Below are 14,522 nucleotides of genomic sequence, written 5' to 3'. Positions count from 1 at the left end.
AACCCCACATGGTGTGATGGGATGGTCAGAGTTGGTGTGTAAAGGACGGGGGTAGGATTCTGTATATTTATTCTGTATACCTGTTTCTATTATCTGTATCTGAAAAGGGTGTAAGTCTGAATCTGTATCTGACTATCTATGAGATTGCTGTATGTATTGCATGTCTACTTCTGTTGGGTTACACACTGAGTTTACGAAAACTCACATTTGTCTGTCTGTTCCGTATAGGTATTCCACAAACTCAGGCTGATCAGTGCGACTTAGCGTCTTGGTGACCACGAGTTTATAAATAGTTTATGATTATGATTTTATTTTGATTTTAATGATTATTTCTAAAGTTTTGTAATAATTAGACTCATCAGACTTTTTGGTTTAACTTTGGAATTTGGATTTTTAGTTTAACTTTTTAGTTGCAATGAGTATTTTTAAAATCATGGTTTTTACGAAATCAAGGGTTTTCCAAAATAATGAACAGGATTTTCAAAAACAACATTTTCTATTATTTTCGCTGTAAAGCACGTTTTGGCAATTTATTTAATTAATAACATTTTTGACAATTGACATAAGCGAATATGAGATATAAAGCTGAAATAATTTATCGTATCAACTTTGTTTTTAAAACCCTTCTTTGTGACGTCTCTATATTCAATCATAACGTCTAGGCTGGGTTTGCTGTGTCATATTTAGTGGTATCAGAGTCAGGTTGCAAAACTTGGCTGTGAATTTTGGGTTCCAAAATTATGTTTCAAAAAGAACTGATTTTTAAATAATTGGAATAATGTTGAGAAAGCATGTGGTATATCGAGTCTCTAGTGCCGATCCTGTAAGTATTTCTGAAACTTAGATAGTATATTTTAAAAACACTGTAGTTAGTACTTTCTAAAAGTACTGAAATAATTAGAGAGTAAAATTTCTAAAAACATCTCTAAACTTCTAATAAGTTATGCATAAAACATCTGCTAATAAATACTGGAACTGATGCATAAAACTTTATAATGAAGATAAAAATTTAAAATTTATGAGCGCTTGTGGAACTCATAGACATAGTATTCGTGACTATGGTAGAGGCCGTAGGGGGCTCAGCTGAGTCTTCTTCTTTGGGCAGTATGCCAAGCTTAGATACGAGTGAGACACCGATTTCGCCTGCTACTGAGACTGGGTTTCACAGCTAATTAGCTGGGGATGACGCAGAGTCCCAGGCCATGTTGAGGATATTGGAGAGGGTCGCTAGACCTTATTCTAGGTCTGAAGGCTGTGGGTCGGTAACTGAACTACTCTATTCTAATGGTGTTGAGTTGTTTAAGGTGTCACTGGAGTTATCCCTACTATGGCCGAGTATTGGCTGGAGGCCACTGAGAGGATTATGAATAGTATAGACTGTACTCCCAAGCAGAGACTTAAAGGTGCAATCTCTTTGCTTTGGGATAAGGCATATCAGTGGTGGTTGTTAGTTGAGAAGGGTACTCAGCCTGATCGTCTGAACTGGAACTTCTTCAAGACTGCTTTTCAGGGGAAATATGTGGGTGCGAGCTATGTGGATGCTCGTAGGCGTGAGTTCATGAATCTCACGCAAGGTGATAGATCTGTGGTGCTGAGGTTGAGCCGCTATGCTCGAGGTATGGTGGCGTCTGAGTATGAGAAGTGTGTTCACTTTGAGGATGGCTTGAGGGATAATTTACGGGTTTTGATTTCTTTACAAAGGGAGCGAGAGTTTGCGGTTCTAGTTGATAAGGCGAAGATCGCCGAAAAGGTTAAGCATGTAGAGCGTTAGAATAGAGACCATGAGAGAGGCAAGAATAAGAGGGATTCGAAGCCCTCTAGTTCTGTTCAGAGGCCTAAAGAAAAGGCTAGACTTGATGTGCCGATTAGAATGGGGGTTCCTGTTGCTCCTACTGGGATTCAGCCTTGTGGGGATTGTGGTAGGCGCCATCTGGGCGAGTGTTGAAGAAGGATAGGGGCTTGTCTGGGGTGTGGGTCTTTGGAGCATCGTATTAGAGAGTGTCCACAGAGGGTAGATCAAATGCAAGCTTTGGGACCTAGTTTTGTACAGCCTTAGAGGGTACCAGTAGCCACCTAGGGGCCATGGATTGGCTAGGGGTGGTAATGGTATTGGCCGTGGACAGAGAGCACCGGGCAGAGCAGCTAGTCAAATGAGGTGAGGCAGCCTGCGTTGGTTTATATTGTTTAACGCTAAGAGGATAGAGATTGTAACGCCCCCACGCCCAAAACCGTCGCCGGAGTCGAGCTTGAGGGGTTACCGAACATAATTTATCAAATTAAGAACTTCAAATCATTTGTTTCTACATTCACAGCTTTCTAACTACCCACATCACAGTTACAAGAAAAATCATATCTCGAGTTACAAAACTCGAAATCAAGATCTGTAAATTTTCCATAAATCTAGACTCATATATCTATTTACTGATTGTTTTCTAGAATTTTTGGTTGGGCCAATTAATACAGTTTATTAGTTAAAGTCTCCCCTATTTCAGGGTTCAACTGCTCTGACATCTGTGTATTACGAATCAGATATCTCTCTATACAGAATTTTAATGACTACGAGGTTTGTTTTTCTTAAAACTAGACCCAAAAGGAATCTGTACATATAAAGAAAAACTTCTAATTATTTTTTTAAAATTTATTATGAATTTTTAAAGTCAGAACAGGGGATCCAGAAATTACTATGGCCCTGTTTCACAAAAGTTTAAATATCTCATAAAATATAATTTATATGCCTGTTTTGTTCAATCCACATGAAAATAGACTCATTAAGCTTAAATTTCATAACTTATTCATTATTTAGTTCCATTTATACTATTTTTAGTGATTTTTCAAATTCATGTCATTGCTGTAGCAATATTCTATTTTAAGGCAAGTTTCATATTTCCATGAATTTTTATGAACTAGATAACCTATTAAACTTCCATAATATCAAACATGATCTAAATTAGCCATCACCATGACTTATCAATATCAAACATTTTCTCAACCAAACATGGCCATATCATAAAATTATTTACACAAAATAAGTATATTGCTATACATGCCATACTTAAGTTTTTCAAGCCATTTACCGGATGAAAGTCCTTTGGATAGTGTGATCGAACCTTCGACCCGTCCCGATTCCCGAAATGGCTTGTTCAAAACTACAAGTAAATAAAGAGGAGGAGTAAGCATAAATGCTTAGTAAGTTCATATGTAAATAACAAGTAACATAACAATACAAATATACCAAACAACTTTAGCATGGTATCACCAAAACATATATCACATTTCTAAACATCATTCATCATCTTACCACCTTATCGTTGTTGTATCTATTTTCAACCCGAGGGTTAAGAACATACCTGTCCAAAGTGTCCATTTCACAACACTTACCAAAACGTCACTTGCATCTTAAGTGTTCTTCCATTTCACTAGAAATTTCACCCGTTGAACACATCGAATACAACTCGGATACACGGATAATTTGCACATAAGTGCCTCATATGTAATCAAGCTACCATGTAACCCGCCCTAAGTGAACTCGGACTCAACTCAACGAGCTCGGGTGTTCGATCCATAAGTGAACTCAGACTCAACTCAACGAGTTCGGATGTCTAGTTACATCTCACGAACTCGGACTCAACTCAACGAGTTCGAACATTCGCATCCATAGGTGAACTCGGACTCAACTCAACGAGTTCGGATGCTCAACCATCCTAGTGACATGTCACTTGTATCCTAATCTATTCCTAAGGTTCAAACGGACTTTTTTTTCCTCGATTTCACATTTGCCGTCTTCCATGGAATATCGGAACCGATACTCGGTAGCAATTCATATTTATCAAGTAGTAAACATAATTTGCATATTACTCAACATTAACCACAAAGCATAATATTTCACGATTAAAAATCAGCATATCATATAATTAACATTAATAACTTAAAAATAACATTTATGCTACATTATTTACACATGAACTTACCTTGGTACCAAAATATAAAGATTTTGCAATTTAGTCCACAATCTTTTCTTTTCCTCGATCACGACTTGAATCTCGTTTTTCTTGATCTATAATACCAAATTAATCTTATTTAATACATACATTCATCAAAACAGCATTTAATACGAACTTTGGAAAAATTACACTTTTGCCCCTAAACTTTTGCATAATTACACTTTTGCCCCTAGGCTCGGGAATTAAACTTTATTCCTTATTCTTATGTTTTATAACATGCTGATCACTTTTCCCTTCTATGGCAACATCAAATTCTCTCTCTAACATATACTTGTGACTATTAGGTATTTTTGCCGATTAAGCCCTTTTTACTCGTTTTCACTCAAAACCGAGTAGCACAAGTTGTCTAACATAATTTAAAACCTCATATTCTATCATAAAACATCAAAATACACAAATTTCACCTATGGGTATTTTTCCAAATATAAACCCTAGGTTGAATTATTGCTAACATAAGCTTAATCGAGCTACCGGGATTCCAAAAACGTAAAGAACATTAAAAGCGGGCTTGGAATCACTTACTATGGAGCTTGGAAGCTTGAAACAAACCCTAGCTATGGAGAACCCTTGAAATTTCGGCCTAATGAAGAAGATGGACAAAATTGGCTTTTAATTTTGTTTTTAATTCATTTTAATAACTAAATGACCAAAATACCCTTACTACTAAACTTTCCAAAATTCCTTCCATGTCCTAATTTTGTCCATGAACTTAAAATTGGTCAAATTTCTATTTAAGACCTCCTCATTAATATTCCAAAACAATTTCATACTAAAAACTTCTAGAATGCAAGTTTTGCAACTTATTCGATTTAGTCCCTACTTTCAAGTTAAGCACTTTAGGCATAGAATTTCATCACGAAATTTTCACACAATCATGCAATCATATCATAATCATCAAAATAATTGTAAAATAATTATTTCTATCTCGGATTTGTGGTCACGAAACCACTATTCCGATTAAGCCCTAATTCAGATATTACAACTCTCCCCCTTTTAAGGATTTTTGTCCTCGAAAATCTTACCCAGAAAGCAGTGTGGATATTGGTTTCTCATAGTTTCTTCAGGTTCCCATGTAGTCTCTTCTACCCCATGCTTTTGCCACAACACTTTCACAAGTGCAACACTTTTATTTCTTAGTTGTTTGACTTCTCGAGCTAAAATCTTAATCGGTTCTTCTTCATAAGTCATATCCGGTCATAGTTCAATTTCATTGGTGAAATTATATGTGAAGGATCCGAACGATACTCGGCGTAACATAGATACATGAAACACATCATGAATCTTCTCTAATTCGGGTGGTAACGCTAGCCGATATGCTACCGGTCCAACCTTTTCAATTATTTCATACGGTCTAATAAAACGCGGACTTAACTTGCCCTTTCGTCCAAATCTAAGGACTTTCTTCCATGGAGACACTTTCAAAATACCTTATCACCAACTTGAAACTCCATTTCTTTTCGTTTCAAATCCGCATAAGATTTCGTCTATCTCAAGCGACTTTCAAACAATCTCAATCACTTTCACCTTTTCTTCGGTTTCTTTTATTAAATCAACTCCATAAATCGATTTTCCTTGAGTTCAGTCCAATACAATGGCGTCCGACATTTACGACCATATAATGCTTCATAAGGTGCCATCTTCAAACTTGTCGATAACTATTATTATAAGCAAATTCTACCAATGGTAAGTACCTTTCCCAACTATCTTGAAATTCCAATAGCAACATCTGAGCATGTCTTCAAGAATCTGAATTACTCTCTCTAATTGTCCATCAGTTTGTGGATGAAAGGCAGTGCTGAAATTTAACTTTGTACCTAATGCTTCTTGCAACTTTTTCCAAAACCGTGAGGTAAACCTCGGATCTCTATCCGAAATGATTGACAAAGGTATCCCATGAAGTCTAACAATCTCTCGGATATACAATTCAGCTAACTTATTAAGAGAATAATCTGTACGTACTGGAATAAAATGAGCCGATTTAGTCAGTCTATCAACTATTGTCCAGATGGCATTTTTCTTCCCTGTAGTTAACGGCAACCCTGATATAAAATCTATAGTAATCCGATTCCATTTCCATTCAGGAACCATAATAGGCTGGAGTAATCCCGAAGGTACTTGGTGTTCAGCTTTCACTTGTTGACAAACTAAGCACTTTGATACAAACTCGAAAATATCTCTTTTCATTCCACTCCACCAGTACATTTTCTTTAAGTCATTATACATCTTCGATTGCCGGATGAACCGCCAAACAACTATTATGTGCTTCATGCAAAATCTTTTGAATCAACTCATCATTTTTTAAGACACAAATCTGATTTTTAAACATCAAACAACCATCGAATCGATTCAAATTTGATCCCGATCGCTTCCCATCGTTTTCTTTTGGCTAGCAAATCTTGATCATTTTTTGAGCTTCGAAATCTCTTGTAAAACATCGGACTTGCTCTTAACTCGCTAGAATCGAACCGTCATCTGAAATTTTCAACCGAGCGTTCATAACTCTCAAAGCAAACAACAACTTTCGCTTAAAGCATCGGCAACCACATTCGCTTTTCCGGATGATAATCAATAACAAGCTCGTAATCTTTCAATAACTCTAACCATCTTCATTGTCTCAAATTCAAGTCTTTTGTGACATCAAGTATTTAAGACTTTTGTGATCGGTATATACTCGGCACTTTTCACCATACAAATAATGTCGCCAAATCTTCAAAGCAAACACCACGCAACCAATTCCAAATCGTGAGTAGGATAATTCCTCTCATGAGGTTTTAACGCCTCAAGCATAAGCCACCACTTTTCCTTCTTGCATGAGGACACACCCCAAACCATTTAGAGAAGCATCACTATACACCACAAATTCTTTACGATTCGGGTTGTATCAACACCGGTGCTTCAGATTAATAACTTTTCAATTCTTCAAACTCATTGACATTCTTCCGTCCATTCAAATTTAACATCCTTTCGAGTAGTCTAGTCATAGGAGCAGCAATTATAGAAAATCCATTTACGAACCACCGATAATACCCAGCTAGCCCCAAGAAACTCCTAACTTCAGTTACATTTTTCGGTGGTTTCCAATCAACAATGGCTGAAATTTTACTAGGATCAACCCGTATACCATCACCTGAAACAATATTACCCAAAAATCTAACTTCCCGGAGCCAAAATTCACTTTTACTAAACTTAGCATACAGCTGCTTATCTCTCAAAGTTTGCAAAACTATTCTCAAATGCTCAGCATGCTCTGTCTCATCTTTTGAATAAATTAAAATATCAGCTATAAACACCACAACAAATCTGTCCAGGTATGGCCGAAATATGCGATTCATTAAGTCCATAAACATAGCAGGAGCATTTGTCAACCCTAATGGCATAACTAAAAATTCATAATGACCATACCTTGTTCTAAAAGCAGTTTTAGGCACATCTGACTCTTTCACTCGCAGCTGATAATACCCAGATCTCAAGTCAATCTTTGAAAAAACCATGTCGCTCCTTTTAGCTGATCAAACAAATCATCAATTCTCGGCAATGGATACTTGTTTTTGATTGTCACCTTGTTTAACCGCCGATAATCAACACATAATCTCATAGAACCATCCTTCTTTTCACAAATAACACGGAGCACCCCAAGGTGAAAAACTTGGTCTCACAAAGCCTTTATCACCAACTCTTGCAATCTGCGACTTTAATTCTTTCAACTCTGTTGGTGCCATTTTATATGGAGCAATCGAGATCGGAGTGTTCTCAGATTAAATCAATACCAAATTCTACTTCCCGACCGGAGGCAAACCCGCAATTCTTCCGAAATACGTTCGCAAATTCACACACAACCCAAGACCGATTCAACTTTCTTTTCAACTTCTTTTGTATTAATTACATACGCCAAATAAGCTTCATAACCCTTTCTCAAATATCTACGAGCCGACATCAAGAAATCATACTAGATAATGCCTCGATTTGTCCGGTTCAACCCCAGAATTTCACCACTTTCACACTTTAATTCTATAACCTTTTCTTTGCAATTTATTATAGCATCATGCAATGTCAACCAATCCATACCCAAAATAACATCAAATTCATCAAACAGCAACAACATCAAGTCGGTCGGAAAGTAATGACCCCGAATCATTAAAGGGCATTTCTTGCATACTTTATCAACTATCATGCATTTGCCTAACGGGTTCGACACTCTAATCATAAATTCTGTGTTCTCAACAAGTATATTCATACCAGACACCAGTTTCATGCATACATATGAATGAGTAGAACCGGAATCAATCAAAGTAATAACATTAGTATCATAAAGAGAAAATGTACCGGTAATCACATCGGGTGAGGAAGCATCTTCACGCACTTTAATAGCATAAGTTCTAGCTGGAGCTCTTCCTTCAGATCTAACTGTTGCATCTCTGGCTACATTCTTACTGCTTGTTTCACTTCCAGCTTTTCTCAGATACCTTCCCCTCGAGTCTGCACCACTAAATTTTACATTCGAAATTTTTCTTTCTCGACTCTCTCAGGCGTCTCTAATAAAATGATCCAGGAGAACCACATCGAAAACATTCATTTGCTCGCGACGGACCAAAATGATTTCTACCACACCGCTGGCACTCGGGTTTAACAAATCTCGTATTTCCCACACTAGCCGCAGAAGTAGTCTGAGATTTAGGACCCACATTTCGCTTCTTAAAATTTCCATATGATTGCCTAGCTGAAACTTGGGAACGAGGATTCATATTTCTTGACTTTTCGGTTTGCTGTGAGGGTGCATTACTCATTGGTCTTTTCTTCCAATTTCGTGTTTCAGATTCTACCTTTTTCTTTTCCTTCAGTAATTCTTCAGCCTTGCAAGCTCGATCAACAAGTACCACCATTTCTTTTAGTTTAAGGATCCCAACAAATACCTTAATGTCTTCGTTAAGCCCGTCTTCAAATCATCAGCACATCTTGGCTTCTGTAGGAACATATTCCCTGGCATACTTACTTAATCGAACAAACTCTCTTTCATATTCTCGAGATCGTCATATTACCTTGCTTCACTCAAGAAACTCTTTACATTTCGATCAATAAATCTTTCACTAATATATTTCTTCCAAACTCTTCTTGAAAGAATTCCTGTGTTACCCTCTCTTTCGGTACCACCAAATCAAAGTCTTCCACCAATTATAGGCTGAATCTCTCAACAAAGATGTAGCACATTTCAAACATTCTTCGTGTACAAGATAATTCATCAAATACCGGATAGAATTTTCAAGCTAGAACTCGCTTTTCGCATCATCATCAATATTTGCTCTAAATTCTTCAGCCCTTGTTTACGAATTCATCAACGGGGTTCTGTGAAATTTTATTATATCCACTCCCCGAGGCATCGGAGGCATAGGTTGAGGAATTGGGGAGGTGGGGAGGTCGTACATTTGGGTTCGCATTGAACGAACTCGATGTACCATGCACTTATCATTTGGAGAAAGGCTTCCGATCCCTTTCTCCTCCTCCCCGACCAACAGTAGGAGGTGTGTTTTCAGTCGGCGCTGCCCCTTCAGCCGGAGCTGGTGCATTACTCTCTACTTCATCTACCACAGCTGGATCGGGATCCATTTACTATATAAAAATTCATTTGAAAAGGTCAGAAGTCGTCACATTATCACAATTCATACATATGGCATGTATAGCAAAAATCTGTACATACAACACGTAGTCCGAGAACCGACTAAACCTGCTTTGATACCACTAAATGTAACGCCCCCATGCCCGAAACCGTCGCCAGAGTCGAGCTTGAGGGGTTACCGAACATAATTTATCAAATTAAGAACTTCAAATCATTTGTTTCTACATTCACAGCTTTCTAACAGCCCGCGTCACAGTTACAAGAAAAATCATATCTCGAGTTACGAAACTCGAAATCAAGATCTGTAAATTTTCCCTAAATCCAGACTCATATATCTATTTACTAATTTTTTTCTAGAATTTTTGGTTGGGCCAATTAATACAGTTTATTAGTTAAAGTCTCCCCTATTTCAGGGTTCGACTGCTCTGACATCTGTGTATTACGAATCAGATATCTCTCTATACAAAATTTCAATGACTGCAAGGTTTGTTTTTCATAAAACTAGACTTAATAAGTAATCTTTAAATATAAAGAAAAACTTCTAATTATTTTTTTAAAATTTATTATGAATTTTTAAAGTCAGAACAGGGGATCCAGAAATCACTCTGGTCCTGTTTCACAAAAGTTTAAATATCTCATAAAATATTATTTATATGCCTGTTTTGCTCAATCCACATGAAAATAGACTCATTAAGCTTAAATTTCATAACTTATTCATTATTTATTTCCATTTATACTATTTTTAGTGATTTTTCAAATTCATGTCATTGCTGCAGCAATATTCTGTTTTAAGGCAAGTTTCATATTTCAATGAATTTTTATGAACTAGATAACCTATTAAACTTCCATAATATCAAACATGATCTAAATTAGCCATCACCATGACTTATCAATATCAAACATTTTCTCAACCAAACATGGCCATATCATAAAATTATTTACACAAAATAAGTATATTGCTATACATGCCATACTTAAGTTTTTCAAGCCATTTACCCGGATGAAAGTCCTTTGGATAGTGTGATCGAACCTTGACCGTCCCGATTCCCGAAATGGCTTGTTCAAAACTACAGTAAATAAAGAGGAGGGGTAAGCATAAATGCTTAGTAAGTTCATATGTAAATAACAAGTAACATAACAATACAAATATACCAAACAACTTTAGCATGGTATCACCAAAACATATATCACATTTCTAAACATCATTCATCATCTTACCACCTTATCGTTGTTGTATCTATTTTCAACCCGAGGGTTAAGAACATACCTGTCCAAAGTGTCCATTTCACAGCACTTACCAAAACGTCACTTGCATCTTAAGTGTTCTTCCATTTCACTAGAAATTTCACCGTTGAACACATTGGAATACAACTTCGGATACGGATAATTTGCACATAAGTGCCTCATATGTAATCAAGCTACCATGTAACCCGCCCTAAGTGAACTCGGACTCAACTCAAAGAGCTCGGGTGTTCGCATCCATAAGTGAACTCGGACTCAACTCAACGAGTTCGGATGCCTAGTTACATCTCACGAACTCGGACTCAACTCAACGAGTTCGGACATTCTCATCCATAGGTGAACTCGGACTCAACTCAACGAGGTCGGATGCTCAACCATCCTAGTGACATGTCACTTGTATCCTAATCTATTCCTAAGGTTCAAACGGGCTTTTTTTTCCTCGATCTCACATTTGCCGTCTTCCATGGAATATCGGAACCGATACTCGGTAGCAATTCATATTTATCAAGTAGTAAACATAATTTGCATATTACTCAACATTAACCACAAAGCATAATATTTCACGATTAAAAATCAGCATATCATATAATTAACATTAGTAACTTAAAAATAACATTTATGCTACATTATTTACACATGAACTTACCTTGGTACCAAAATATAAAGATTTTGCAATTTAGTCCACAATCTTTTCTTTTCCTCGATCACGACTTGAATCTCGTTTTTCTTGATCTATAATACCAAATTAATCTTATTTAATACATACATTCATCAAAACAGCATTTAATACGAACTTTGGAAAAATTACACTTTTGCCCCTAAACTTTTGCATAATTACACTTTTGCCCCTAGGCTCGAGAATTAAACTTTATTCTTTATTCTTATGTTTTATAACATGCTGATCACTTTTCCTTCTATGGCAACATCAAATTTCTCTCTAACATATACTTGTGACTATTAGGTATTTTTGCCGATTAATCCCTTTTACTCGTTTTCACTCAAAACCGAGTAGCACAAGTTGTCTAACATAATTTAAAACCTCATATTCTATCATAAAACATCAAAATACACAAATTTCACCTATGGATATTTTTCCAAATATAAACCCTAGGTTGAATTATTGCTAACATAAGCTTAATCGAGCTACCGGGATTCCAAAAACGTAAAGAACATTAAAAACGGGGCTTAGAATCACTTACTATGGAGCTTGGAAGCTTGAAACAAACCCTAGCTATGGAGAACCCTTGAAATTTCGTCCTAATGAAGAAGATGGACAAAAATTGGCTTTTAATTTTGTTTTTAATTCATTTTAATAACTAAATGACCAAAATACCCTTACTACTAAACTTTCCAAAAATTCCTTCCATGTCCTAATTTTGTCCATGAACTTAAAATTGGTCAAATTTCTATTTAAGACCTCCTCATTAATATTCCAAAACAATTTCATACTAAAAACTTCTAGAATGCAAGTTTTACAACTTATTCGATTTAGTCCCTACTTTCAATTTAAGCACTTTAGGCATAGAATTTCATCACGAAATTTTCACACAATCATGCAATCATATCATAATCATCAAAATAATTGTAAAATAATTATTTCTATCTCGGATTTGTGGTCACAAAACTACTATTCCGATTAAGCCCTAATTCAGGATATTACAGAGATACTCCTAATGTTATTATCGGTACGTTCTTTATATTTGATACACATTATATTGCACTGATAGCCATAGGTTCTACACACTCCTATGTAGCTAGTGATGATTTTGAAAATCTGGGGATTTTCATTGAGAGCACTTCCAGTGAGATAACTGTACTGAGTCCGTTGAGGCAATCTGTACGAGTTAGTAAACTTTATAGAGATGTTCTGTTAGAGGTGCATGGGGCGATATTTTTGGCAAATCTGATGGAGTTACCATTTGGGGAGTTCAATTTGATTCTGGGTATGGATTAGTTGGTTGAGCACTAGGTCAGTTTGGATTGCGTGATTAAGAGGGTCGTTTTGAGGACTGAGGATGATAAGGAGGTGGTTGTGATCGGTAAGCGTCGAGATCAAATTTCCAATGTGATCTCCTCTATTATGGCTGAGAAACTAGTTCGGAAAGGGTGTGAGGCGTATTTGTCATACGTCAGTGTTTCTATTTTTGGGGACTCTTCTATTAGGGATATCAGAACAGTGAGGGATTTTTTGGATATTTTCCCGAGGAGTTACCAGGTTTACCTTCGAATTGAGAAGTTGAGTTCGACATTGAGCTTCTACTGGGTACAGCTGCAGTGTCTATTGCTCCAAATCGTATGGCACCGAAAGAGCTTACAGAGCTTAAAGCTCAACTTCAACAGCTTCTGAATCGTGGTTTCATCCGTCCTAACGTGTCTCCGTAGAGGGCACCATCTTTTTTTTATTAAGAAAAAGGATGAGACCATAAGGATGCGTATTGGTAACGATAACTGAATAAACTGACGGTGAAGAACAAGTATCCACTTTTAAGGATCGATGATCTGTTTGATCAATTCCAAAGGACTTCTGTATTTTTGAAGATTGATCTTCATTCTTGGTATCATCAGTTGAAGGTAACGGAAGTCGATGTTTATAAGACTGCATTTGGGACTCGTTATAGACACTACCAGTTCCTAAGTACGCCTTTTGATCTGACAAATGCTCTGGCTGCATTGATGAATCTGATAAATCGAGTCTTTTAGCCATATCTGAATCAATTCATCGTGGTTTTCATTAACAATATTTTGGTTTACTCTAAGACTGAGGATGAGCATGATAAGCATATTACAGTAGTGCTTTAGATACTTCGTGGGAAATAGCGCTACGCTAAGTTGAGCAAGTGTGAGTTCTGGTTGCATAAGGTAACTTTTCTGGGGTACGTGGTTTTTGCTGAAAGGGTTTGAGTTGATCCGTGGAAATTTGAGACTATGCTTGAATGGAAACAACCTAAGAACGTATTTGAGATCCCCAGTTTTCTAGGTTTAGCGGGATATTATCGGTGATTTGTCGAGGGGTTCTCTTTGATTGCAACTCCGTTGACTAAGCTTTCACATAAGGGAGTTTCTTTTGTCTAGACTGATGAGCAAAAATCGAGCTTCGAGAAGCTCAAGTCTGTTTTAACTTAGGCTCCTGCTTTGATACAACTTGAATCTGGCAAAAATTTTGTGGTCTATAGTGATGCATCACACGTCGGTTTGGGATGTGTATTAATGCAATGCATCTCGTCAACTTAAGACACATGAAGGTAATTATCTGACGCATGATCTTCAGTTAGTTGTGGTAGTTTTTGCATTGAAAATCTGGAGGCATTATTTGTATGGTGAGAGGTGTATTATCTACACTAATCACAAGAGCCTCAAGTATCTCCTTACCCTGAAGGAGTTGAATCTTAGGCAGCGCCGATGGATTGAGCTGCTCAAAGATTATGACTGTACGATAGAGTATCATCCTGGTAAGGCCAATGTGGTGGCTGATGCTCTAAGTCGTATAGCGATGACTGATTTAAGGGCGATGCTCGCTCGTCTTAGTTTGTCCGATGATAGGATTCTGTTAGCTAAGTTGCAAGTTAAGCCGACCTAGATTGAACAGATTCAGGGTAAACAGCTAGGGGATGAGTCTCTAGGTTTGCGGTTTTGTCAAATTGAGAGTGGCAGTACTTTGGATTTCGGGC

The 14,522-nt window shown here is 36.9% G+C and overlaps 1 protein-coding gene across 1 annotated transcript; it reads left to right on the top strand.

The window, feature by feature from the left end:
* The first annotated feature begins 1,058 nt into the window (after positions 1-1,058).
* On the top strand, positions 1,059-1,771 carry LOC108485042 (uncharacterized). Its single transcript, XM_017788902.1, has 3 exons — positions 1,059-1,104; positions 1,192-1,254; positions 1,305-1,771. The coding sequence occupies exons 1-3, from the start codon at positions 1,059-1,061 to the stop codon at positions 1,769-1,771; spliced, it is 576 nt and encodes a 191-aa protein (XP_017644391.1).
* The last annotated feature ends 12,751 nt before the right edge of the window (positions 1,772-14,522 follow it).

The sequence above is a fragment of the Gossypium arboreum genome, chromosome 11 (assembly GCF_025698485.1).
Source record: "Gossypium arboreum isolate Shixiya-1 chromosome 11, ASM2569848v2, whole genome shotgun sequence".
In the NCBI taxonomy this organism is placed as follows: Eukaryota; Viridiplantae; Streptophyta; class Magnoliopsida; order Malvales; family Malvaceae; genus Gossypium; species Gossypium arboreum.
This window is presented reverse-complemented; position numbering and strand designations above follow the sequence as displayed.

Excerpts from the sequence above, each read along its gene's own strand:
- LOC108485042 (XM_017788902.1), top strand. The coding sequence starts at position 1,059 with ATGGTAGAGGCCGTAGGGGGCTCAGCTGAGTCTTCTTCTTTGGGCA. Across the intron at positions 1,105-1,191 it reads TGAGTCTTCTTCTTTGGGCA|AGTCCCAGGCCATGTTGAGG; the intron begins GTATGCCAAGCT and ends GGGATGACGCAG. Across the intron at positions 1,255-1,304 it reads TTATTCTAGGTCTGAAGGCT|GTGTCACTGGAGTTATCCCT; the intron begins GTGGGTCGGTAA and ends GAGTTGTTTAAG.